Raw genomic sequence first — 25,151 nt, 5'->3', positions numbered from 1 at the left:
AATGTCCTGGAAGGTTAAAATGTTCCCCCACTTGTTTTCAATGTTGTGGTTTCTAACGTTAGACTTATGTCCATTTATTTGTTGGCCAATTTGTCCAATATAGAGGGGAGAAGTGCATTGTTAACACATGAAGGCATAAATTACATTAGGGGATGAGAAGGAGTATGAATATAAGATTGTATGGCTGATATTGCTGGGTCTCCTGGTGGTGTTTCCTAGGACAGCAAAGTTGGCATCTTGGTCTTAGTAGCAGAGTCTTAGTAGCAGAGTCCATGTTACTGTTAAATACTTTATCATTGCAGATGAATTGTTCTAGATTAGCAAGAAAGAGTCCCTCCCTCCCCACCACCCAGTACCTGTGTGAGTGTCATTGTTCAGCACTGGTTGTAGGACGCTAATAATATGTGTTTCACCTGCAGTAATAAACTACAGATTAACATGGATACCCATTTTGATCTACTCTTATCCTAGAATATGAAACCAACTTCAAACCTATTTTCAAAGTCTAGATTAAGAGCAAATCCTAATTTTCATTATTGATTGTTACTGTCAATGCAGACATTGGAATGGAAGGGCAGGGAATACTTAATGAGATGGAGATAGCACAAATAATATGTGACACAGGAGAAAACAAGAAGTCCAACACATTTCCTTAATCATAATTTCAGTCTCTCACAAGACCTAACTTCAAAACCTAGTCCAAATATCTCTTTGCTAAATCATGTTAAGTGTTAATTTTGTCACCTTGTCTTTAAATCATTTAAACATGTTTTTAAAAAGAAAAGTTCATTAAATATAGTTCATAACACAAATCAGTTTATTAAAGCCCGGGTATGCCAGATGTTCAAGCTTTTGGCCCTGGGCTAACAGTCTATGGCTTTGTATCAGCTGGCCCAATTGCTTTTGGGTCCTCTTTATGGAGAAAGCCACAGTAAAAATGGACAAATAAATAATTTGTTAGCCCTTTTTGCCACGTCTCTGGCAAATACATTTAGCCATAGAGAACAAGCCAAATGTAAACAAAACTAAAATAGTTAGAGGTATCCAAGTTTGCTAAGTGCATTGAGAATTCTAAAAATATAACATTAAAAGAAATTAGAACAATCCTGATTCATATTGCATACAGAAAACTGGAAGATTCAATTATAATCCTTTTCCACACCAAAGAACACAGCTCTTAGTTAAAATAGTGTTTTTTATTGGATGGTCACAGAAAGGAAACATTATTATTATGTTAAGTTGTATGGGGGGGGGTGGTATGTGAACTGTGTTATTTAGTGATCTGTGACTAAGGCAACTATTCTGCCTGCAAAGAAATGGTGAATCCCTGCAAAGAAACTCACATATCTGAAATATAGATCCAAGTGGGCAGCCATGTTGGTCTGAAGCAGTTGAACAAAGCAGGAATTAAGGTGCACCTTTAAAACCAACCAAGTTTTATTCAGAACGTTAGCTTTCGTGTGCTCTCTAAGCACACTTCATCAGACAAGAGGATCAGGTACAGTCTGATGAAGTGTGCTTAAAGAGCACATGAAAGCTTACGTTCTGAATAAAAGTTAAAGGTGCAACTTGATATCTGAAATATGAATGTGAAGTTTTAACAGAGATGGTTGGCACCTGGCAACACCATATCACTTTCAACTTTAATGGATTTGTGTAGGTCTGACAGTAGCTCCCAAATGAAGGGGAAATTATTAGGAAGAAAGCAAAATCTTTGGGTGCAAGGTAGTTAGAAGAGGATTACAATGAAACATATACTTTGGCTGCACCTATGCTTTTTCTGGGTGTTTTTTAAAGGTGCTGGTACTTATATATAAAGTTGCACTGAGTTCCACCAATTACCCTCTCAGTGTCAGAACTTGTACTTTCCCTGCTTGCCAAGCTTAGTAATGTTAGCCTAACTGACTCCATCTTGTGTGCTAGTACTAACCCTGTATACTCGTAGCTAGGCCTCTAATCAAAGTGCTTTGCATTTCAAACAAACTGTGACTGCCGGAGGAATGGCAGATAGTGTCAAGTCTGCTATGAGTTACTCAATATTTGTCTTAAGTTTGGTTCTGAAGTAAAGGAGTCTGGGTACTTCCCAGTGTACACCGATTGCTGCTAGCTTACTTTCCTGCCCCCTCACTAGGAAGGGCTTTGTTGTGTAGTCTGCTTTGAAGTGTTAACATGTGAATAAGATAGTGGTGCCTTCCCAGCCCTGCTCTCTGTGGGAGGATGGGGTGTCAAGGCTTCGGCCTGGGAACAAAGGGAGTAGCATCCCAGTGTGAAGATGTATTGCATAGATTGCCCCCACCGTAGGAATTCCTTTCATCTGTACCTTAAATGCTGGTTAGTGCCTATAGATCTCAGTCCTTCAATCTCTGCCATGGTCTCTAGTTCTGTTTACAATAAACTTGTTACTCTGGTTCACCAAGAGACTCGTTATTGAATTCAGCCGACTTGACATTTTGAAGGACTCCCCTTTCTTGGGGTTCAACCTTTCCGGCAACTGAAAAGGCGATGTCCGAACAGCCTCCGGAGAATGGAGAACTCCCAACCAGAGCGGAGGGGGCCGAGACACCCTGGCACATCCATACTGCCAGAAGGACCGCGGCTTCCCCTCCCCAGTTTCAGCTGGTGGTGACCCCACGGCAATACCAGCCAAGGACCTCCACCACGCTGATGGATCAAGCCCCGATCAGACGGGAGGCGATCATGACCCGCCACACCAAGCGGGTCCAACTGGCCGAGGCCGCCGCCGCCAACCCGGGCGAGACGAGCGAAGGCGCCGGGGCGGTGGGGACTCAAGACCCCGGGAGTGGAGGCGAAGGGGCCGAGTGCGGAGCGGATGACGGAGGGGTGAGACCCAAAGACCAGGCCGATGAGGATTACGAAACGTTCCGGGCGATGGTCCGCAGGGAGATTGACGGGGCGGTGAGAGACCTCAAGGACCAGATGCAGACCCTGACCGCGCAGCTGGGCAGAGCGCTGGGGGTGACCGGGGCTCGCCAGCAGCAGCCAGCCCCGGTGGGTCCGCGGGGACCCCCGGCTCAACCGGGCCCTGCCGCCCCTCCGCCCGGAGCGGCCCCGCAAGCTCCAGCGGCGCCCCCCCCTGCCCCGGCCAGACAAAGAGATCTGGGAGGGGGCCGGGAGCTGGACGCCACATTTGACGGGGACCCGGAGGAAGTGAACTACTTCGCGATCCAGGCAAACAGCTACATGTACTACTGGGGGGACCTCTTCCCCGATGAGATGAGCTGCGTGGACTACCTCGGGTCGAAGCTGCGGGGTGCAGCGAAGAAGTGGTATGTGAGCCTATGCGAAACTAACAGCCCGGTCCTCCACTTCGTAAACACCTTCGTGCAAGCTCTACTGACCCAGTACGAGGACCCCCTGCAAGAAGCCCGAGCGCTGGCGGCGCTGCGGAATATGAAGCAGGGGGCCCGATCCATCCGAGAGTACGCGGCCGACTTCCAGGCCAACGCTGCCCGGGCTCGGAATTGGAACGAGGTGATGAAGATCGAGCACTTCACCAATGGGCTGAACCCGAGCATCCTGGATAGAGCGCTCACGCAAGCCAGCCCCGATACCCTGGTGGGGTGGATTCAGCTGGCGGGGGAGGTGGAGACCAACCTGAAACGAGTGGCGATGCTGCACCAAGCACTAGCCGCCGGCAGGGGAACGCCGAAAGCAAGCCCCGGGAAGGCTGAGCCACCTAAAGTCAAGAAGCAGGCGGTGGCTGCCCCGGGGGGACCCCGACGTTGTTTCCGGTGTGGCGACCCCAACCACCTGGCCTCCGGCTGCCCCCAACCAGCCACCGGGGCCGCCCCACCGCAGGGAGCCACCCGCCCAGGCACCCCCGGCCCCAAGAGAACCTCCGGCCGCCCTAAGGATGCGGCGAAGGGCAGCGCGCTTCTGGTGCAAGACGACCTGCAGGAGGAGGAGGTGCGTCTGTCAGAGGAGCTGGCCGAGCTGGCGTGGGAAGAGGAGCCGGCGGGAAACGACGCCGACCTGCTTTGAACGGTGCCAACCAGCAGGTCGACCGAGAGGAGGCACCGCTAATGGTGAGATCCACGGGAAGGTTGTACTTTATAGTGGTCAAATTGTTGAACCCAAAGCTGAAAAGGTTCCTACAGATCCGGGCTCTCATAGACTCGGGCTGTAATAGAGAGCTGATTTCCCCCAAGGTGGTGGAGGCTCTGGGGTTGGAACGCTCGCAGCTGCCCCACCCCATGCACTTTAAACAGATGGATGAGTCAGTAATGGGGGGGGAACCCTGCACGCAAGAGACTGAGCCGTGCCCACTGGGGATTGAGGACCACTGGGACTCAGAGACGTTTGTGATCGCGCCCGCCTGCGGCTACCCCGTGGTCCTGGGAGTGGGGTGGTTGGAGAAGCACGATCCCCTCATCCGCTGGAGAGCCCAGACCATCAGATTTCCCGACCCAAGTTGCAACCAGCACCTTTGGCAGGCAACATGGGGGCCACGAGCGCCAGCCGCTCGGGAGAGGGCGTGCGTCCTGGTGGAAGAGGTGCACCATGTTCCGGACGCCTACCGCGACCTGATGGAAGTATTTAGTGAGCGGGAGGCCAACCAGCTACCCCCCCACAGGAGCACAGACTGTGCGATAGAACTGATCCCCGGGGAAAGCCTTCCCAGGGCCAAACTCTACCAAATGGGGTGGGCGGAGAAGAAGGAACTGCGGAAATTTCTAGACTTGAACTTGAAGAGGGGGTTCATCAGACCCGCGACGGCCCCCCACGCGGCCCCCGTGCTGTTTAGAAAGAAAAAGGACAACAGTCTTAGACTTTGCACTGATTTTCGTGGGATTAACGCGATTTCCATGTCAAATGCCTACCCCATCCCCCTCATCAAACACTTGCTAAGCACGGTGGCGGGGGGGGGGGGAATTTTCACAAAGCTTGACCTGCGGGACGCGTACTTCCGAGTGCGCATCAAAGAGGGGGATGAGTGGAAAACGGCGTTCAACACGCCGATGGGACAATTTGAATATTTGGTCATGCCGTTTGGGTTGCAGGGAGCACCGGGGGTGTTCATGAACTTCATAAATGATGTATTGCGGAAATTTCTGTACAAGGGGGTGGTGGTGTACCTTGATGACATCATTATTTATTCGCAAGACGAACAGTCCCATGTGAAACTAGTGAGGGAAGTGTTGACCACCCTGCTGAAGCACCAGCTCTACGCCAAGCTGTCTAAATGCGAGTTCCATCGCACAGAATTAGACTACTTGGGCTTCCGGGTGTCTGGGGACGGGCTGGCCATGGATCCAGCTAAAGTTCGGGCAGTTCTGGAGTGGGGCCCCCCGAGGACACGTAGACAGCTCCAAAGTTTCCTCGGATTCTCCAATTTCTATAGAACATTCATTGAGGGGTTCGCCCAGATCGCTCTGCCCCTAACAGACCTCCTGAAGACGAAGGGGAGGGGGGAGGAGGCAAAGCGACCGGGGGCCAAGCTGAATTGGACACCGACTTGTCAGGCGGCTTTCGACCGGCTTAAACAACTGTTCACAAGCGAGCCGGTCTTAAGCCACCCAGATGAGCGGAAGGGGTTCGTGGTCCAATGCGACGCCTCCGACGTCGCCATAGGAGCCATTCTCATGCAGAGGGATGAGGAGGGGAAGCTGAGACCTTGCGCTTACATTTCACGAAAGTTCTCGGAGGAGCAGAGGAACTGGTCGGTGTGGGACAAAGAGGCTTTCGCTGTCATGTTTGCACTGAAAACCTGGAGGTCCTGGTTGGAGGGAGCTAGGGTGCCCTTTGAGATATGGACGGACCATAAAAATTTGGAGGCACTAACAGGGAAAAGAAAACTGAGTGAAAAGCAAATCAGGTGGGCAGGCTTCTTCTCCAAATTCGACTTCACCCTGAAGCACATCCCTGGGAACCGCAATTTTCTAGCGGACGCTCTGTCCAGGCTCCCCCAGCATGAGAGCCAGAGGGAGGAGGTGGTAGACTCCCTGATCCCCCCCACGCAAGTGGCAGCTATGGTTACCACCCGCTCACAGAAGAAAAGGGAGTTGAGCGGGCTGAGCAAAGAACGGATCACCCTGGAGGCCGAAAGGGAGGGAGGTGGGCGGCCGGAGGGGTTGCAGAAAGGAAAAGACGGTCTTTGGTACAAGGGGGGAAAACTGTACATCCCGGAAACATTAAGGAAAGAAATTCTCCAACTATGTCACTGCTCCAAGTTAGCTGGGCACTTCGGCTATGTAAAAACCTTGCACCTAGTGCACCGGCAGTTCTGGTGGCCGTCTTTAAAGAAGGATGTGTCTGACTTTGTAGCTGGTTGCCCGGTATGTGTGATGGCAAAAAAGAGAGGGGGGAAACCTCCGGGGCTCCTACAGCCTCTAGAAACAGCGAAACGGCCATGGGCCATAGTGTCCATGGACTTCATAGTGGAGTTGCCATCCTCCCGGGGGAAAACAGTCATACTGGTGGTAGTGGACACGTTTTCAAAACAAGCCCACTTCATCCCCTGCAGCCAATTACCCACGGCCAAGAAGCTAGCGGCCTTATTTTTCGACCACGTGGCCAAATATCACTCCATCCCTGACAAGGTCATAAGTGACAGGGGGCCTCAGTTCGTTGCCACCTTCTGGCGGGAGTTTTGTAAATTATTAGGGATGGAACAGGGGCTAAGCTCTGCCTATCACCCCCAGACGGACGGACAGACGGAGAGAGTGAACGGGGTGCTAGAGCAGTACCTACGGTGCTTCGTGAGCCTACGCCAGTCAGACTGGGTAGACCTCCTCCCCTTCGCTGAATACGCTTACAACAACAGCGCTCACAGTTCCACCAAAACATCTCCCTTTGCAACAGTGTTTGGGTATGAGGGAAAGCCGATTCCCATGCTACCAGGGGGGGAGGGATTAACGGGCTCAAGTTTTGAACAATGGTGGCAAGGTCCCAGCCAATGTTGGCCAGCCATTCAAGAAAACCTGAAGCTGGCTAAAGAGGCGTATAAAAAGCAGTACGATAAAAGCCATGTACCAGTCTGGGACTTGAAGGTGGGGGATTCTGTATTTCTATCAACAAAAAACCTGCCTCTGGCACAGCCGTCCAGGAAGTTGGCTTTTAAGTTCTTAGGGCCATTCAAAATCAAGCGGGTAATCAACCCGGTGACAGTAGAGCTAGACCTCCCCCCTGCTCTTGGTAAAGTCCACCCTGTTTTTCATTGCAGCCTACTGCGCCGATCGCCGGAGCCGTCCAAGTGGCACTCACAAGATTCACCAACCCTCCCCTCGAAGGGGGAGTGCCGGAGCCTCTCGGGGCCCGAGTTCCTGAGCCATAAATATGAACCGCCCTCCTCGCAAGGCCGCCCGGCAAGGGGGAGGGCCTAGGGGGGGCAGTATGTCAAGTCTGCTATGAGTTACTCAATATTTGTCTTAAGTTTGGTTCTGAAGTAAAGGAGTCTGGGTACTTCCCAGTGTACACCGATTGCTGCTAGCTTACTTTCCTGCCCCCTCACTAGGAAGGGCTTTGTTGTGTAGTCTGCTTTGAAGTGTTAACATGTGAATAAGATAGTGGTGCCTTCCCAGCCCTGCTCTCTGTGGGAGGATGGGGTGTCAAGGCTTCGGCCTGGGAACAAAGGGAGTAGCATCCCAGTGTGAAGATGTATTGCATAGATTGCCCCCACCGTAGGAATTCCTTTCATCTGTACCTTAAATGCTGGTTAGTGCCTATAGATCTCAGTCCTTCAATCTCTGCCATGGTCTCTAGTTCTGTTTACAATAAACTTGTTACTCTGGTTCACCAAGAGACTCGTTATTGAATTCAGCCGACTTGACAGATAGCCCCTGGGAATAGCCTGCAGGTGTCCTTTGAAGGCAACCGCTCAGGACATCGCACCAGGACTCCTTCCTCCCCCTGCTGATAACAGACTCTGGTAACAGACCAGTGTCTCTGGAGGTGTGAGAACCAACTTGATTGTTTCTGTAACAGCTGCATAAAATTGTAACCAATGCTAAACTCGTTATCAGAGTTATTCTGCGCCTTCATGAACTTAGTTCTCAATAAACACCTATACTTTGTAACGAAGTACTGGGCCTCGTTTGAAGTTCTTCAAGTTCTGACATTCAGGACCTGGTAGAGCCCCACCCCCCTAAAAAAAGGTGCCAGTACTCAGTACAGTTTTGCCACCCTCTCTCTCTCATACACACAGACACACACATGATGCCAGTCCTAAGGTGGGACCTTGGAATCCCTTGATTTTGGAGGCTCCAGACTGCCACCAGCCAGTTGGCTGGCCAGGAGACCTCAAGCCCCACCCCCCAAGAGCAACCACCAGGCAGCCATTCCTCTCCCTATCCTCCTGCAAGATTCTTGCAGGACAGGGAGAGAAGCAGCCACTGGCCACATTCCTGGACTCCAAACGACAAAATTTGCCACTGGAGTTCAGGCATGCATGGCCCCCACATTTTGCAAGCAGCATTTAAAGAATCCCTTCAAATGCTGTTTGCAATAAGTAAGGGCAGGTCTGAACACCAAGTGGCTAATTTGCCGCTGGAGTTTAGCCCCCCCCCCCTACTTCTTGCAAAAAGCATTTAAAGACACCCTTTGAATGCTGTTTGCAAGAAGCAGTGTTTGCATGTATGTGTGCCTGAACTCCAGCAGCAAATTTGCCACTTCAAGTTCAAGTGTGTGGGGTGACAATCCCCAACATGATGACATCACTTTTGTGTGATGTCATCATGTTGGGGTGTCCCCACCCCTTCTAGTGAAGCAATAATGGAACAGTGATATGCCATTAGTAGGTCAAGTGCTGTAGAAATACGCCCACGCAGAACGCAATGACTTGTTATGCTCCATTTCAGAGAAATAGTAGCTTTCAGAGAAATAGCGGCCTTAACCGCAAAAGCTAGAAAACCAGGACATATGTTATGCTTCGGTGCCAAAAGCACTTCGTTAACAAAGTTAAACCACCTTCATAGGAAACTTTGGTGGCAAATGAATATGCTAATGAATCGCATCATGTAACCCACACTTTCGCTCAAAGTAGCACCTCGCTCATGATATAAATGTGTGTGTAACCCTCTGAGAGGGGCTCAGTTCTTCAGTCCTTAGACCATTGAGTCATTAGCAATAATAAATCTGCTTCAAGCTTCACCTGTGTAGTTCCTGCCTGGTCTTTTTCCTGGTTTTTCCTGTTACACTAGGAACACCTCCCAAAGTCCCCTGCTGGGGAGGAGGCAGGACATGGCAACCCTAACACACACACAAATTAATTGCACCTGAATTTTCCAGAGTATGTACAGTGGTAAATGATATAAAAATGATCAATGTCTTGAAAAGAAACATTCCATACCTTTTTACATACTACTGTGCATTTTAACAAAGTATGTAGCATATTATCTAACAAGGAACATGCGCTAGCAATTGTCAACATTACAAATCAAGCTTGGGGGCTACCATAACTTGCAAATTATTTCCATAATTACAGCCAGTCTTAATTCTTCCTCTCTTCCTGCTCTCTGTTTAACTTTCTAAATCTGCTGTTTTAGATTTATGAAGACTCAAGCACATAGTGAACAAATGCTTGCAGAAATCTCATTAATTTGTCTTTTAAATGGTTTATTTTGTGTGCTTTCCGACATTGTTACATGAAAACCTAGCTCTGATGTGACAACACAGCACTTGTAATAAATAAGGCTCTATGTTGCGACAAAAGCCATGCACTCCATGTGACCTTTTCAGTATTTAGCTTCTATGGCATTTGTTTTCTGAGAATGGAGGTTTTCATAAACAAAATGTAAGACTTTGCATTGATATGGGTCGTTCTGAATGGGGAGTTTTAATAGTCTATAGGTTAATGCTATTTTCACATGTTCTTGCTCTTATTCTAACACTGCCACCCCGAGTGAAGCTTTCCAGGGTGGCTAACACACTTAACTCAAGAAAAAAATACAAATGAAGTACAGAAAAAAAGAATGCTTAACAAAGAAAAGTGATGGCTCTGCAAGGTTTCCATGTCTCCTACTACATTTGCAGGAAAATAACATAGAGCAGACCTGCAGCAGGGTAAAATAAAAATGTTTCTATCCACGGCCCTGCCATTGCTTGAATGGAGGATGCCTTTTGATTCCAATAAAATGGTTTATAGAAGCTTACATTTTAAGATTCACAAAAGAACATGGATGGAGAAATCACACAGCAAAAAGTGAGAAAACACATTAAAATATACTGTCCCTACCCCCACATCCGCAGACTAATCTACCCCCTTAAATTATTAGTGTGGTGTTATTAATCTGGCGAGAATGAAAAAATGAAATGTCACACAGAATTGATCAAAATTATTAATTAAATGGCATTGAAATGTATATCAAATGAGGTAAAAATTAGGCCATTATTCTTAAGATTTTATAATCTGCAAAATTAAAAATGCATAATATAATCATAGAGAGGGGCCTATATCTGCTTTAAACTGTGTTCTGGGGACACCTTATGGTACCCTCAAGTGCCTATCAGGGGTTCCTCAGTGGGCAGATTAGTAAATTTACTTGGAAGACAATTACAAGACTATGACAGATCTCTCTCTGCAATGAGCAGGCCCAGGGGAGTGTTTTGTCCTTTCAAAGGCGCACTCTCAGTTCACATTGGGCAATCACAAAGCCAATGTGTGCCACATGAACAGAATTTGCATCCAGAATGTGCCCCCCCCCCCAATTCAACAATGCACAGAGGATACAAAGTTATGTGGAAAGGTTGTCTGGAAGGTAGAAAAACTTGCAAATCATTGACCAATCTCAATCTACTTCCTAAGGAAGAACATCGTCAACAGACGTCTTCCATCCTTTACCTAAAACCTTCTAAGGAATATGTAATGACCTCCTGGGACAGCTGCTCTCCTCAGAAGTTGAAATGTAAACTTCCAGACATATTCAGTAGCAGGGCACAGTTCTTTACCCGAAATCCTCAGCTTAGCCTATGCTGAACAGCATAGTTTTCTATAACATAAACTGTAATGAAATTATTAGTTTACGATAAAGTATACTTTCCCCTATCCTACTCAACTTTAATGCACAGTTATTATATGGAAACTCTTCAAATGTCCCTTTAGTACTCCTCTCTCAACATTATTTTCATGTGGCAAGAGATGGTGCCCCAAATACAGCACAATACAATCACCAGTCTACATAATATAGTCAGGTGTTGTTGTGAAATTGGGGCCACATTCTTGCCAGTCTTCAGAATGCAACTCTAGACTGAATAAAAGTACAAATTCCATTTAGTAATCACTTGACATTGGAATGCTTTGAATTGTTAAAGTCATCAAGTCAGGGCTTTTTTTGAGCAGGAATGCCATTCCGGCTGGCTTTGTGTCAGGGGGTGTGGCTTAATATGAAAATGAGTTCTTGCTGGGCTTTTTTTTTGGTAGAAAAAAATGTGCAAAACAATAGTTACATCAGGGGGTGTGGCCTATTATGCAAATGAGTTCCTGCTGGGCTTTTTCTGCCAAAAAAGTCCTGCACCAAGTGTTAAAAGTAATACTAATAATAAATTAAATAAATAAATAGATTGTAATCCACCTTGAGTCACAGCAAGAAAGGTGGACTATAAACAAAGACAATAAATAAACAAACCCCATAATTAGGCATAAAAGTATCCATAATAAATGTTTTCTCAAATGATACTAGAGTGCTGAAGATTGTGTAATAAACCAAGGGCAGAACAAACCTGAAACAGAAATGCATCTCCAAGAGAATTGCTGAGGCAGAAAACATAGTCTTTCTTTGGGTGCTCAGGCACTGCTTGCACAATGCTATTTTCCACCCAGACTGCATGTTTTGGGATGCTGTTGTGGTCTATTACAGACCTGCCATCACTCTCGTAGAAGAATAATGTACATCCTTAAGGGAAAGAGCAAAACATTAGTAAACTGCGCATCTGAACAAAATAATATTGTAGTTTCATCATGACTAAGAATTATGCAAAGCCTGACTCTAGAATAATCAGAAATCTCATTTAAGAAGAGGAATATTTAGTAAGATGTTGAACTGGCAGTTTACAAGTGTGTTTGCTAGGCCACCCTTTGTGAATGAAACATACTAGGGCAGGGGTGTCAAACATGTGGCCTGGGACTGAATCAGGGACCGAATCAGGTCCCTGGAGGGCTCCTATCAGGCCCCCAAGCAACTGACTGTCACTTGCTTCCTTCTTCCTCTCTCTTGCTTCCTTCTGCATAGTCAAAGTTTTTCAGAACCATTTTAAAGCAATGGTTTGAAATGTGTTATCTCTCTGGTCCGGATTATCTCCCCAGTAATAAACTAAAATAACATCCAGCCTATAATCTTAATTTTTATTATTTGGCACTATTGCAGTTACAACTGCTTTGTACACATCCTACAGTCATCCCAGTTCCCTTTCAAGGTACTGACTCAAAACTGGCTGATGTGCAACCCTCAGTGTGCTTTTGTATGACTCATAAGTAGGGATGGCAACACTGACTGCCCATTATTTAACCACAGTCAAATATACCATAAAGCCAAGAATGCCACTGTGTAAGTAATAACAGCTTTTAAAAATTCCACTATAATAACATTTGATAGCAAGGGCAGGAACAAGGCTGTTTTGCCCCCTCACTTGACCATAGTCAAATCTTCTCCTACTGGACATGTTCTGTAAGTGCAAGCACCAACAAAAAGTATCAGAGCTATCGGGCCTTTGTGTGTATAGCATGGTCTAGCCACAGGCATATCAACACATTTACTATGCACTAATTGTTGCACAGATTCCTTGAATAGTTGATTTAGCTGATAATATTCAGAAACAGTGCTTCCTAATTGGCAAGTAATCATTTCCTGAAATACCTTTCTCCTTTAAATATATTTGTGAGAAAACATGTTGATGTAAGAACAGAACTACATATTCAGAAATATAATGACATCGGAGTCAGTGTCTCCCAAACTTCTTAACCAGCTAGATCTCTAGTCTGATTTGCCACACTGTTTGATCAATGAGCCCTCAAACTATGTCAGAAAAGTGTTAATTTGCACAAATGTGTAAAATGATACACTTGAAGGCAGCTATTGATCTAATTAAGTGTTTGCAGGCTCTAGTCAATTAAGTACTTTGAAGATATGCATCAAGTTTTTAAATTATATTGCACAGATATTTTTAAAAGGTTGGCCTGATCTGGCCTCTTTAAAATGTAACAAAACACAAAAAAATTAACAATGCTTCCATTCCATTATAATATGATATATGTTGTTCAATATTATTATCAGCATATAAATAAAGAGTTGCTTTCAGTTTCCAGGATGGAATTAAAAGACATCATCATTTTATGAGGCAAAATTAATTACATTCTTACATTACTTATTTTTAAATGTCTATATTATTGTCCTACACTCTCCAATAACAGAAAGTTATCCATCGTTACCCTGTTAACCCAAGATATTCAGAAACCTATATTCAGCAAGCAATGGCAGATGTTAACTTCAAAGCCTAAATACTAACAGCATTAATCCTCAGTAATCCAACGAAAAACTGCCAATGTAAGTCACAACACTTTAAAGTAACACCCCTTTTATGCTTCTCTCTCTTTCCTTCCAGATGGCTCTTTGTTTATTTGTACCACACCAGAAGACTGCCTGGGGACTTATTCACAACTTCGGAGCCTCCTGAAGACTGTCTGCAGACTATGGAATACATCAAATGGCCCTAGATATTTCAGAACTATGGAACCCATTTTATTTTTTTCTAAGCCCAATTGTTTTCCTGTCATAAACTCCATTTTTGGTTACAATGAATGACCTTCTCAGAGGAAGGATAAGGTCTAAGGAAAATCCTCAGGAAGAGTCCATACATTCCACATAAGTAAGGTCAAATACATCCCACTTATGATACACTTGCCTAAGGAACTAGAGTTTTTGGAAGAGCCATATGATTAGTCTAACCTGCCAGACTACAGGCAACTGAACCATGATCACTGTTAGTGTCATCATTTCCCCAATGGGTGTGAAGGATCCTCTGCTCCTGTTTCTCTGGCACTGCCCTGAGTGGGGGCAAGATTTTTTTTTTAATGGCATGGCATCATTTTTCCCTGGATGCCATACCTCTCAAGGAATAGCCAGAAATTCTATGGTAAAATCAAAAACTTTTCAACAATGCCTAGATATCACTAAAAATTCTGTGATTCCTAGAGAGATATGACATCACTTCTGGAATCTCTCCCAAAGTGATGCCATATTGTTGCCTACAGCTGCCCCCTCATGTCCCTGCCTCCTCTCTCCAATCTCCAGTGCTCCTGGGGAGGGGGAGGTATGGCGGTGGGAAGAGACAGCAATACAAGGGAAGGGGACGGAGACCTGTTAGTGCTCGGCCTCCTTCCAGTCTGCGTCCCATTCCGAGGGTGACAGGTAGTAGACCAGGCCAGACCCACCTCCATCATTGGTGTTATGCAACGCTAGGTCCATTAATAACAAGACCTCTGTCCTTCGAGAATTTTTACTCGAACAGGACATGGACCTGGCTTGTGTGACCGAAACCTGGGTACGAGAGGGCGATACTGTAGCCCTCTCACAAACAGCTCCCCCGGGCTATTCGGTCTTCCACCAATCACGAACTAACGGGCGGGGGGGAGGAGTGGTGCTGTTCGTACGAGAGGCTCACTCCTTTAGGGCGCTCCCAGCTCCAAAGATCGAGGGTATTGAATGTGTCGGTCTGGCGTGGGAGGCTGGAGAGGGGTTGGCGATTTGGCTGGTGTACCATTCGCCTAGCACACCGGCCAACGCCTTACCATCCCTGCTCGAGGCGGCGGCAGGCTGGGCGTTGGAGCACCCAAGGCTGGTGATCCTGGGTGACTTCAATGTCCATGCGGATGACCTGGCCTCTAGTCAGGCGACGGACCTAGTGTCATCCATGGCGACACTAGGACTCTCTCAATTTGTAACATCCCCCACGCACCAGGCCGGGCACATGTTAGACGTGATCTTTGCGGCTGGGGTTGTGGTGGACGATATAACCATAGAAGTGGTGCCATGGTCGGACCACAGCGCCCTTAAGGCTCGTGTGAACGCTCCACCCCAAACCTGCTCAGGCGTCGAGCCTATTTTGGCTCGTCCGCGGAGCCAAATGGACCCGGAACGGTTCCAAATGGCTCTTCGGGATCCCTGGCCCTCTGGCGACTCCTTGGAGGCCCTGGTTGAGGTCTGGCATAGCCGACTCTCCAGGGGTATCGAGGAGATCGCACCTGGATGCCCTCTGCGACCCCGGACTAGGCTGGCGCCGTGGTGTACCCCGGAATTACGCCAGCTGAAACAACACCTCAGACGGCTAGAGAGGCAATGGCGGCGCACTCGAGACGAAGCGATCAGAGCATCTTATAGGGAATGTATGAGATCCTATGAGATGGCAGTCAAGGCCACAAGGAAAACGTACTTTGCGGCTAAGATTGCGTCTGCAAATTCGCGCCCGGCACAATTATTTAGGATAATTCGAACACTTACTACATTGCCACAGGGCAAACCAAATTCTAAGGAATTAGAGATAGGCTGTGAGGCTTTTGCGAAATATTTTGCAGATAAAGTCCAATCGCTCCGCCGCGACTGCCCTGCCATATTGGACTCAGTATGTATACTCGAGACTCCGTGCCTGCCTTCTAGTTTGATCCTGGATCACTTCGACCCGCTCAGCTTGGAGGAAGTTGACAGAGTCCTCTCTGCTGCACGTGCAACAACCTGTGATTTTGACATGTCCCTCCCGGCTTATTAAAGCCTGCCTGGAGGAGTTAAGATGTCCTATACGGGACATCATAAATAGATCTCTTTCAGAGGGCCGTTTTCCTGCCCCTCTGAAGGAGGCAGTGGTCCGCACTCTCCTAAAAAAGGCTACATCAGACCTGACCGAATTGGCACACTACCGGCCGGTCTCAAATTTGCCCTTTTTGGGCAAAGTTATTGAGAGGGCTGTTGCGCTGCAGCAGTTTCTGGAGGACGCTTCCGCCTTAGATCCATTCCAGTCCAGCTTCTGACAGGGACATGGGACGGAGACAGTCTTGGTCGCTCTCATGGACGATCTCCGGAGGCACCTGGATTGAGGCGGCGCGGCGGTTTTGCTGCTGTTAGACCTATCGGCTGCGTTTGATATGGTTGATCACCGGCTGCTGGCCCGCCGCCTTGCCGACGCAGGGATTCAGGGGTCAGCCTTACAGTGGCTTTCCTCTTTCCTTGAGGGTCGAGGTCAAAGGGTGGCAATTGGAGGAGAGCTGTCCCAGAGACATTCACTCAATTGTGGGGTGCCGCAGGGAGCAGTTCTCTCTCCGATGCTATTCAACATCTTTATGCGCCCCCTTGCCCAGATTGCACGGAGACATGGACTGGGTTGCCATCAGTACGCTGATGACACCCAGCTCTATCTATTGATGGGTGACCAGACTGGCAATGCCTCAGAAAATCTGGACCAAGCGTTGCAAGCCGTGGCAGACTGGATTAAGCTGAGTGGGCTGAAACTGAATCCAGCGAAGACAGAGGTCCTTTGCCTGGGTTGCGGCGGTTTAGGGAATGGGGTCTCCCTCCCAGTTTTTGACGGGGCGCAACTGGTAGCAGTGCACAGAGTTAAGAGCTTGGGAGTTCTACTGGAGCCTCCCTTGACAATGGAGGCCCAGATAGCAGCTACTGCCAAGGCTGCCTTTTTTCACCTTAGACGGGCGAGGCAGCTGGCCCCCTTCCTGGAGCGCGGCGACCTGGCAACAGTGATCCACGCAACGGTCACCTCGAGGTTGGACTACGGTAATGCCCTCTACATGGGGCTGCCCCTGTACCGAACCTGGAAACTGCAGCTAGTGCAAAATGCAGCAGCCGGGCTGCTACTGGGACTGCCTCGGTGGGAACATGTGCAGTCTGGGCTGCGGGAATTGCACTGGCTGCCAATTGTTTACCAGGTTCATTACAAGGTGCTGGTCATTACCTTTAAAGCCCTATATGGTCGAGGACCTGCCTACCTTAGGGACCGCCTCTCTCCATATGTTCCCCAGAGGGCACTGCGATCAAGCTGAAAAAATCTTCTTGAAATCCCTGGGCCAAAAGAAACTAGGTTTAAAGCTACCAGAGAACAGGCGTTCTCTACAAAGGCCCCCCAATGGTGGAATCAATTGCCGGAAGAGGTGCGGGCCCTACGAGATCTTTGTCATGGGTGCTGGGGACTCTGCAGAAGGAGCGGAGCCTGCAGAGGAAACTGTGCCCCTGCCACCTGCACCAGCGCCCCTGCCTCCTGCTGGAGAAGATCCCAGCCCCCCTGCCTCACCCTCTTGGGTGGCTCGTGTGCGTGACCGCCTTCGTCAGGACCTCAGGGATCAGAGGAGGGCGGCACGCTCACAAGCAAGACGCTCCCTGAGCCCTGAGTTTTGAAAGGATTCTGGCCCTTCTAAGGGCAAGGATGCTTGAGTTGTAGCAGGATCCTGGCTGCCTCTCTGAGCCAGCAATTAGCCCAAATGGGCAACAGCCAGCAGAGGGCTATATAGCTGTGGGCTTTGGGAGGAGGCTTTGTGGAAGCAACTAGTCATCTACCTGATGTTCTAGCATCCACTCCGGCTTTGACTTTGGCTTTTGGACTCCCTGACTTCGGCTCTTGACTTCCGGACTCCCTGACTTCGGCTTCTGAACCTCTGACCTGCGTTACCTGGACGGTGATTTGGATTTGGCGCCTTGGACCCTCTTGCCTACCGGCTACAGACCTCGGCCTGCCCTTGGACTTTGCCTGACCCAGCCCCAGCCGTGACAATCTTAACCAGTTCCATAGGTCCTGCAAAACTGCCCTCTTCCAGCTAGCTTTTAAAGACAGAACTCCTGATAAGATCAGTAATACTGAGCCATCTTATATGCCATTCGATTGTATTTTAATGTCACACTGTTTTATTGGTTTTATTGTCTAAATTATTAATTATATTATCTGTTATTTATCTGCATCATGGTTTACCATGTCTTGTTAGCCGCCCTGAGCCTGCCTAGGCGGGGAGGGCGGGGTATAAATAAAAGTTGTTTATTATTATTATTATTATTATTTCACTGGTTGCTAGGCCTGGCCGTAATCATAGAGATCTACGGCAGAATTATATATCAAATATAATAAGTTTCCTTTGAAATAAACTCAGCTTTAATGCTACTGTTGCAGAACTAATCATATTTAGGACTGAGGTACAGGGCTTCATGGCTTTCAAATACTTGTTGCTTGCTATATATCATATTGCTACTCCTATTCAATCCAGCACAGCCATTTCTTTCAAGTTTATATGATCTCAGAGCACAAAATGTTGAACGGAAAGTATTTTGCTTTAAAGAGTAGATAATAGCCCTGCCTGAAAAAACTTTTGACTTTAAAATGATTGTGGTCACAGATATGCTCTTAACATTCATTTTCACTGATGAAAATTAATGCAACATCCTACTGATTTTGAAATGTGCCTACAGAGGAGTGAAGAAATGAGAAATAAATATTTCCTTAGAAGCATCAGAATAAATTTCCAGCGTGTCAAATAATAGGGATAAGCACGAACTGGCTCATGAATTAAAGCTGGTGACAAATTTTGGCCAGTTTGTGGTTTGTGAAAGAAAGTTCATGGCAGGTCAACCAGAATGAACTTTCAGTCTGTTTGTGGTAGTTCATAAACCAATACATTTCCAGATAGACTGCCTCCACTCAATCTAATTGTTTACCAAACCTCAAATCAATGGTGAGATGGAACTTGGAGGGCATTGGGGGAGGTCCCCTGTGATTCTGATGTCTGTAGCTTCCACAGGATCTGTTCTATACACACTTGAACTTACTAAACCTCCATGTGTCAAAATTACCATTAATGACAGGTGGAAGTTTAGGAGTGTATAGAAAGATCCTATGCATCAAATGAATCTCATATAGTGCACAAGTTTTTAAATTATAAAAGTTTTTAAATTATAAAAAATTATAGAAGTTTTTAAATTATAAAAAATCTATCCTATCTATAGTTATAGGATAGATTATAGTTTTAAATGTGTTGTTTTTGTTGATTTTTCACTATCCTTGTTATCTGTAGATAGTATTTTTTTAAACAATTCAGTAAATAAAATTTATTAATAAAAAAATAGAAAGATCATGTGCAAGCTAAATATACCATACTTGTAGGGGATCTCTGGCTGACTATTGTCAACCTGCCCTCCAAGTTTAGTAATAGCTGGATATATGGGGTCCAAGTTACTGCCCCCCTCCAAAGAAGATGCCCCCAGGAAAGTGCTATCTAAAGGAATGACAGGAGGTACTTGGGGGGGGGGGCTAGAGGAGAGTTAGCCAGACATCCTCTGTGAGTTTGGTGTTTAGCACACCAGAGGCTGTTCTACTGTGATCTTCTGTGAGTTTGGTGTCTCTAGAACACCATGGGGTGTTCTACTGGGTCACACTTCACAGACTAAATCAGTTCATTTGTAAGCTAAAAAGTTTGTGATAGTTCATGGTCTGCAAACTGGGCATGCCATGAACCACAAACAGAACCACATTTTCCTGGTTTGTGCCATCCCTACCAAATAACTTTATTGTCCATTCACCAACATTCAAGCATTTATCTATTCACTAAGGAGTTTGCATTCTTGTAACCTGTGGTTTTCTTTATTTAATTCATTTGAAACATTTATATGCACACCTTTCTTCCTGAGCATCTTGGGATCCAAGGTGGGAAACAACAATATCATTAAAAACAACAGATTCAAACTAGTAAAACCAGTCTAAAACCAGTCATGATGTAGTATACTGGTAGGTACCAGCCCATAATGTTTGTGTACCTTTTATTTATTTATTTTTGTTGGGCCATGTTTCATTTAAATTTATTTACATTGTACTGTATTTTGCAAACCATATTGGATCCACACTGGAAAGAAAAAGTGGGATAAAATACACTAAATAAACAAGCAATATTCAGGACAAATTTAAAGGGGCGGGGTGTTTAAGACCTTATTGTCCTGCCCTTTTTGCAAGGAACTCAGAGTAGAATTTTTGCCTCATGAAACCTTTTGATACAAACTTTCTTTAGGTAGAGTTTCCTACTATTAGTCTTATGACTGAGGTAGGAATTGAACCTTATTATATTAAGTAACAAAAAATCAATAAGTATACAATTATTTTAACTAATATTTTAATACCTTTTGTTTTACCCATTTCAGAATACCGTGATCCACACTTAATAATAGCCTGCTTATATGCACATAAGGCAACCCAACCAAACTCCTAATATATCAGGGAAGCCCATAAGGGAAGGGCAGGATACAATCTAATGAAATAAATAAAAATCCAGGGTAACATTCTCCACTGCCATTAAATACTATTGACTTCTGATGTCTAAATGGTACTGAAAATGTATTTACTGTACCTTTTAAGGAAACCCAGTACTGCTTCCATTTCCTTCGTGTTGCTAACTCCACTTTCTTGTTTTTTTTGTGGACAAGAAAATTTTTCACTGCAAGTGCTCCAGCTTTCCGTACAGTTCCCTGGCCTGCAGTAAGAAGAATGTCTGACTGTCCTGGGGAACTTAAGGTCCCACTGCTCTGTTCATCACTCAGGGCAGAAGCCGCTTCATCCACGTTATCATTGGTACTGCTCATCTCCAGCTCCCGTCGGAAATTCTCATAGACTCCCTGACGAGCCCCATCACCTGTAGAAGAGCTGCCACTGTCACTGCCAGCAAAGGCCCGACTGGTTGTTGGAGAATAACTAGAGTTTGTAGCATTTGAACGTCTGGAAAGAAGGTCTGTGTCAGTAGTTGCACCCTCAATCCCGCTGTCAGCAAATTCACTCCCTTCACCTGTATTAACATCCTTGTGAAATAAAAGAAAAGAGCCATTATGGAGAAATGGGTTGAATAAATAGTTAATAGTAAATACATTTTTGCATTTAAGTACGATTATTTTACAACTACAATAGACAGAATCATAGAGTTGGAAGGGACTTCCAGGGTCATCTAGTCCAACCCCCTGCAAAATGCAGGAAATTCACAAATACCTCCCCCCAAGTTGCCGCAAGTTGCAGGTGATGTGAAAGACCTCTGGAGCTGTGGGGAGAGGCCATGGCTCATCCATTCCAAGTCCTATCTCAAATGTATTGCATTTAGTTGACCTGCTGATTATTATTCTGGAATGTCTCTTAAGCTAGGTCAAGGGGGGGTGGGGCCAGATGGAATGCTTCTTTCAGATTTTAATAGTTTAATGCAACTCAGCGGCTTAAATCCAGACTAGAATTTCTGTGGGAGCAAGGTCAGTGATACGCAGAAACAGGATTTCAGAAATCATTTCAGGCTGCCACATGATAAGGGAGAGCAGGAACTCTCTGGGAGGAAACCCTTATGTCTGTACAAACACTAGTCTGGATCCAAGTCAATATCTAGTCAAAGTTAAGCACTTTTATACCCCATTGATTTTAATGGAAGAATTTAAGAACACTTAATTTTTAAATCTGCCTCAACAATCTGTCTCAACAACAAAATAATAACAATAAAACATTAAAAGATATTACTTAAAATCCAACATTAAAAACCCAGCCCAGTAAAAAAAAAAAAGACCATAAAAATAGACCATGGACAGCTTAAAATAACAGTTTCCAGAATAAAACAGTTTTTTTATTTAAAAAACCCAAACCTGTTAATGAAAAGCCTGGGAGAATTGAAACTTTTTGGCCTGGTGCCTAAAAGAAAGCAATGTAGGCACTAGGCAAACTGCAAGGGAAATGGCATTGCATAAGTGAGGTGCCACGACTGAAAAGTTCCTGTCTTATCTGCCTTATCTCTAAAGGTGGGGGCACAGAGAGCAGGGCTTCTGATGCAAATCTTAACTGGAGAGCTGGATAATATAGGAGGAGGCAATCTTTCAAGTACAGCTTTTTTTGAGCAGGAATGCATTGGACAACTGATCCTTGATTACCAGACTCAAGAATAAAGCAATCCTTTCAGTTATTTCAGATGACAAATCATTCAGAAGACGGCAAACCTTTACAATGTCTGAGCAGGCTGTCATATTGAACAGAATTGGATCTAGAAACCTAAGGCTTATAGTATCATATAGGGGACAATAAAGAAGAATATGGAACAATGTCAACTTGTTTTATATTACATATACATAGTCTTAATGAAAATGAGATTTTTTTATATCTACCATAGGTAACTGCTGATGGGATTTATTGCATCTAGCAAGGGTAAATGCTCTACGCAATTTTGGAACATGGAGAGTTGATAAATAAGAAGGCAGATAACCAATAGTTGGGGAAATTCCAAAATTCAGAGGGGAGCAAGATTTGTACGCAGCACTCATTAGTTTTTGTAATTCATCATCTAAAATTCTGTATTTTACTACATAGTATGCATTTGTAAGAGGAAGCATATAAAGAGAATCCATAGACAAACCTAAGGTGATTATTTTCCTCTCTATGCAGGAAATCTATTTGGATGAGGAGGATTCAGACAGCATTTGATATAAATAACTCCCACAGTTGGCAGAATAGTGCACACATAGCCAATATTTGATTGATATAAGCCATGCTCTAGTTTCTAACATATTGAGGCCTGTTTCTAGGCAAAGAGTGGCATATGAGACACAGCATGGTAGGCCCTAGCAAATTTGGACTGAACTCTTTCGGTATCAGACCCAAAGGCACTAATTCAAGTTGGAATACCATACAATAACTGCGAGATTACTTTGGCCTTATAGATTTTTAAAGCCTCTGGAACAAACTGGTTGCCTCTATTAAAGAAAAACCGGGAAATGGCTGATGCAGTAATGGCTGCTAAGTTAACTGCAGATTTACAGTGACATGACCAGGACATATTGTAACTAAAATGGAGACCTGGGTATTTAAAATGCCTGACCTGCTCTATTTCTTTCCCATCAAATAGCCATTTGTGGATTTTACAAGACTTAGGAAAAACCAGAATCTTAGATTTTTCGTAATTCAGATGCAGTTTGTTTTCTTGAAAAAAAACTGAGACATCTATTCAACAGTCGTCTAAGCCCAACCCTCGTACAAGAAAGGAGTACTGTGTCATTATAGCAGGATGGGTACGCGCGTAGAGCCCAATTTTGGGGGGTGGCAGTCTACTTCTGTTAGTACAGGAGCCAAATAATTGAGAAATAGATTGAATGAAAAAGGAGCAAGTATGCATCCTTGTTTAACTCCTTTATTGAAGGAGATTTTAGGTGTCAGTTCCCCAGTAGTTGAAGTTTTGATTTGGCAAGTGGTGGAGGAAGGTAGAGTTATGATTAGTTTGAGAAGTCTCTTATCAATGCCCAGTTGATGGAGTTTAATCCACAGTCACTCTCTATCTACAGAGTCGAATGCTCCTTTAAGGTCCAAAAAAGCTGCATAAAGTTTGGTATTCCTATGGGGTAGTATTTGTCAGCCAGATGTGCTAGAGTAATACAATGATCTACAGTAGATTTACCTTTACTAAACCCAATTTGTTCAGGGCCTAAGACTCTTTGCTGGGACATCCAATAAGTTAATTTAGTTAATAGATTATTGGCGTATAGTTTGCCTATAATAGAAAGAAGGCTGATTGGCCTGTAATTAGAAGGAATTGTACAGTCACCTTTCTTGTAGATCGGGACTACAATTGCATTTTGCCAAGCATCAGGAATAAGGCCCGTTTGATTAATCATGGTAAAAAGGGAAGCAAGAGGGACAGACCACCATTCTGGATCTAACTTTAAGAGCTCTGTGGGAGTCAAATCAGGGCCGGGAGTTTTCCCAGTTTACAATTGGTTGATTAATTCTATTACTTCAACTGGTGTCACAGGTGGCACTATTAGTAGTATTATCGGTAACTATCTGTGGGTATCTGGGGCTGGGGCTGTTTTTTGAGGTAGAGGCACCACATTTTCAGCATAGCATCCAGTGCCTCTCCCCAAAATACCTCCCAAGTTCAAAAAGACATGACTATAGGAATGAGGTACACCTAATTGTGCTTAGTGTATTCAGTGAAATAAAAGTTATGAGTTTTCTCCAGGTTGATTAGGGACCATTTGAGAAAATACAGATTTCTGTGCTGTCCTAATTGCTCACAGCCAAAAAAATTTTGGCACATCAGTGACAAAGGAGGACTTCATTCTACTGTACTCCATGTACTAAACTATCTAAACTAGTGGACTTAGAATTGCTCCCTGGTTCTTGGATACATACTGGTGCTGGAGGTGCTAAACAAGACTACTGAAAAATCCTTAGCAGAGCTTCTTTGAGCAGGAATGCACAGGAACGCAGTTCCAGCTGGCTTGGTGCCAGGGGATGTGATCTAATAAGCAAATTAGTTCCTGCTGGGCTTTTTCTAATAAAAAAAAGGCCCTGATCTTTAGCATTTAAACATTTCAATTAAATGGAGACCCACTTTGGACAAAATTGGAAAGCGAAGGCTGGCTATGCAGTCTGATCCTCAGGCTTCCTTGCTCCCTTATCTTCATGCATGCAGTGATTCCTTCATTCTCTGGTTTGGAGGCAAGCAATACTTGTCTGTTACATCCACTCTCCAAACATGCCTCCAAACATGAATGGAGGTAAGAAATTATAAAAGGCAAAGGAAAGTAAATGTAAGGAGGGAACATGCAAACTTGAGGCTTGCTCATAGAACACTAAACTACAGTCTGAGAAAGCCTTTCAAAAGCAAGAAAGGAACTATACTCATTTTTTAATACTAATGTATAATGTAAATAGCTTCTTTGTTACAATATATCACTGTAGAACACTGCACCCCATTTAGCATTGCCTTCACTGCATTCAGTCCAAACGTATCTTTTCTCTCCTGGGCCGAGCTCACACCAGTTATGTGTGTTTGCCACCAAAGACAACTGTGAACACTAACTGGCTAGTGCCTGTCACCAGTAATATTCTACGTGGATTAATTTTATAGTTTTAAAAGGCTGTTTTTTTTAGTTAATAGAGCAATGAATGCATGGACAATTTTAAAAATCTGGAGATGCTTAAAAAAAAATCAAATAGTGAGTGGGGAAAATCTCTCAGCTGGGAACCAGCATTTGATTAACTGGTCTGTATAGTTGGTCTGTATAGCTGTTTTATTTCAAAGTAAAATCAAAATCAAAATGACTTTCCTAGTGTTTCTGGCTTAATATTGTAATTGTATAGCTGTTATTTAGAAATTCATTTACATATTTTGAACTTTTTAGACTGAGTCATACCACATGCAGATCAATAAA

The 25,151-nt window shown here is 45.1% G+C and overlaps 1 protein-coding gene across 3 annotated transcripts in view; it reads right to left on the bottom strand.

The window, feature by feature from the left end:
• Positions 1-25,151, bottom strand: part of TIAM1 (TIAM Rac1 associated GEF 1) — a 338,703-nt gene that overhangs the window by 144,940 nt on the left and 168,612 nt on the right. For all 3 annotated transcript variants that reach the window (XM_060234342.1, XM_060234345.1, XM_060234346.1), the window contains 2 exons: positions 20,333-20,777; positions 11,677-11,849 (listed from right to left, as the gene is read on the bottom strand). In XM_060234342.1, the coding sequence (XP_060090325.1) occupies positions 11,677-11,849; positions 20,333-20,777 (618 nt within the window). The remainder of the gene's footprint in view (positions 1-11,676; positions 11,850-20,332; positions 20,778-25,151) is intronic.

The sequence above is a fragment of the Heteronotia binoei genome, chromosome 3, assembly GCF_032191835.1.
Source record: "Heteronotia binoei isolate CCM8104 ecotype False Entrance Well chromosome 3, APGP_CSIRO_Hbin_v1, whole genome shotgun sequence".
NCBI classification, from domain to species: domain Eukaryota; kingdom Metazoa; phylum Chordata; class Lepidosauria; order Squamata; family Gekkonidae; genus Heteronotia; species Heteronotia binoei.
Note: the sequence above shows the minus strand (reverse complement) of the source record. Positions and strands in the feature narration are given on the sequence as shown.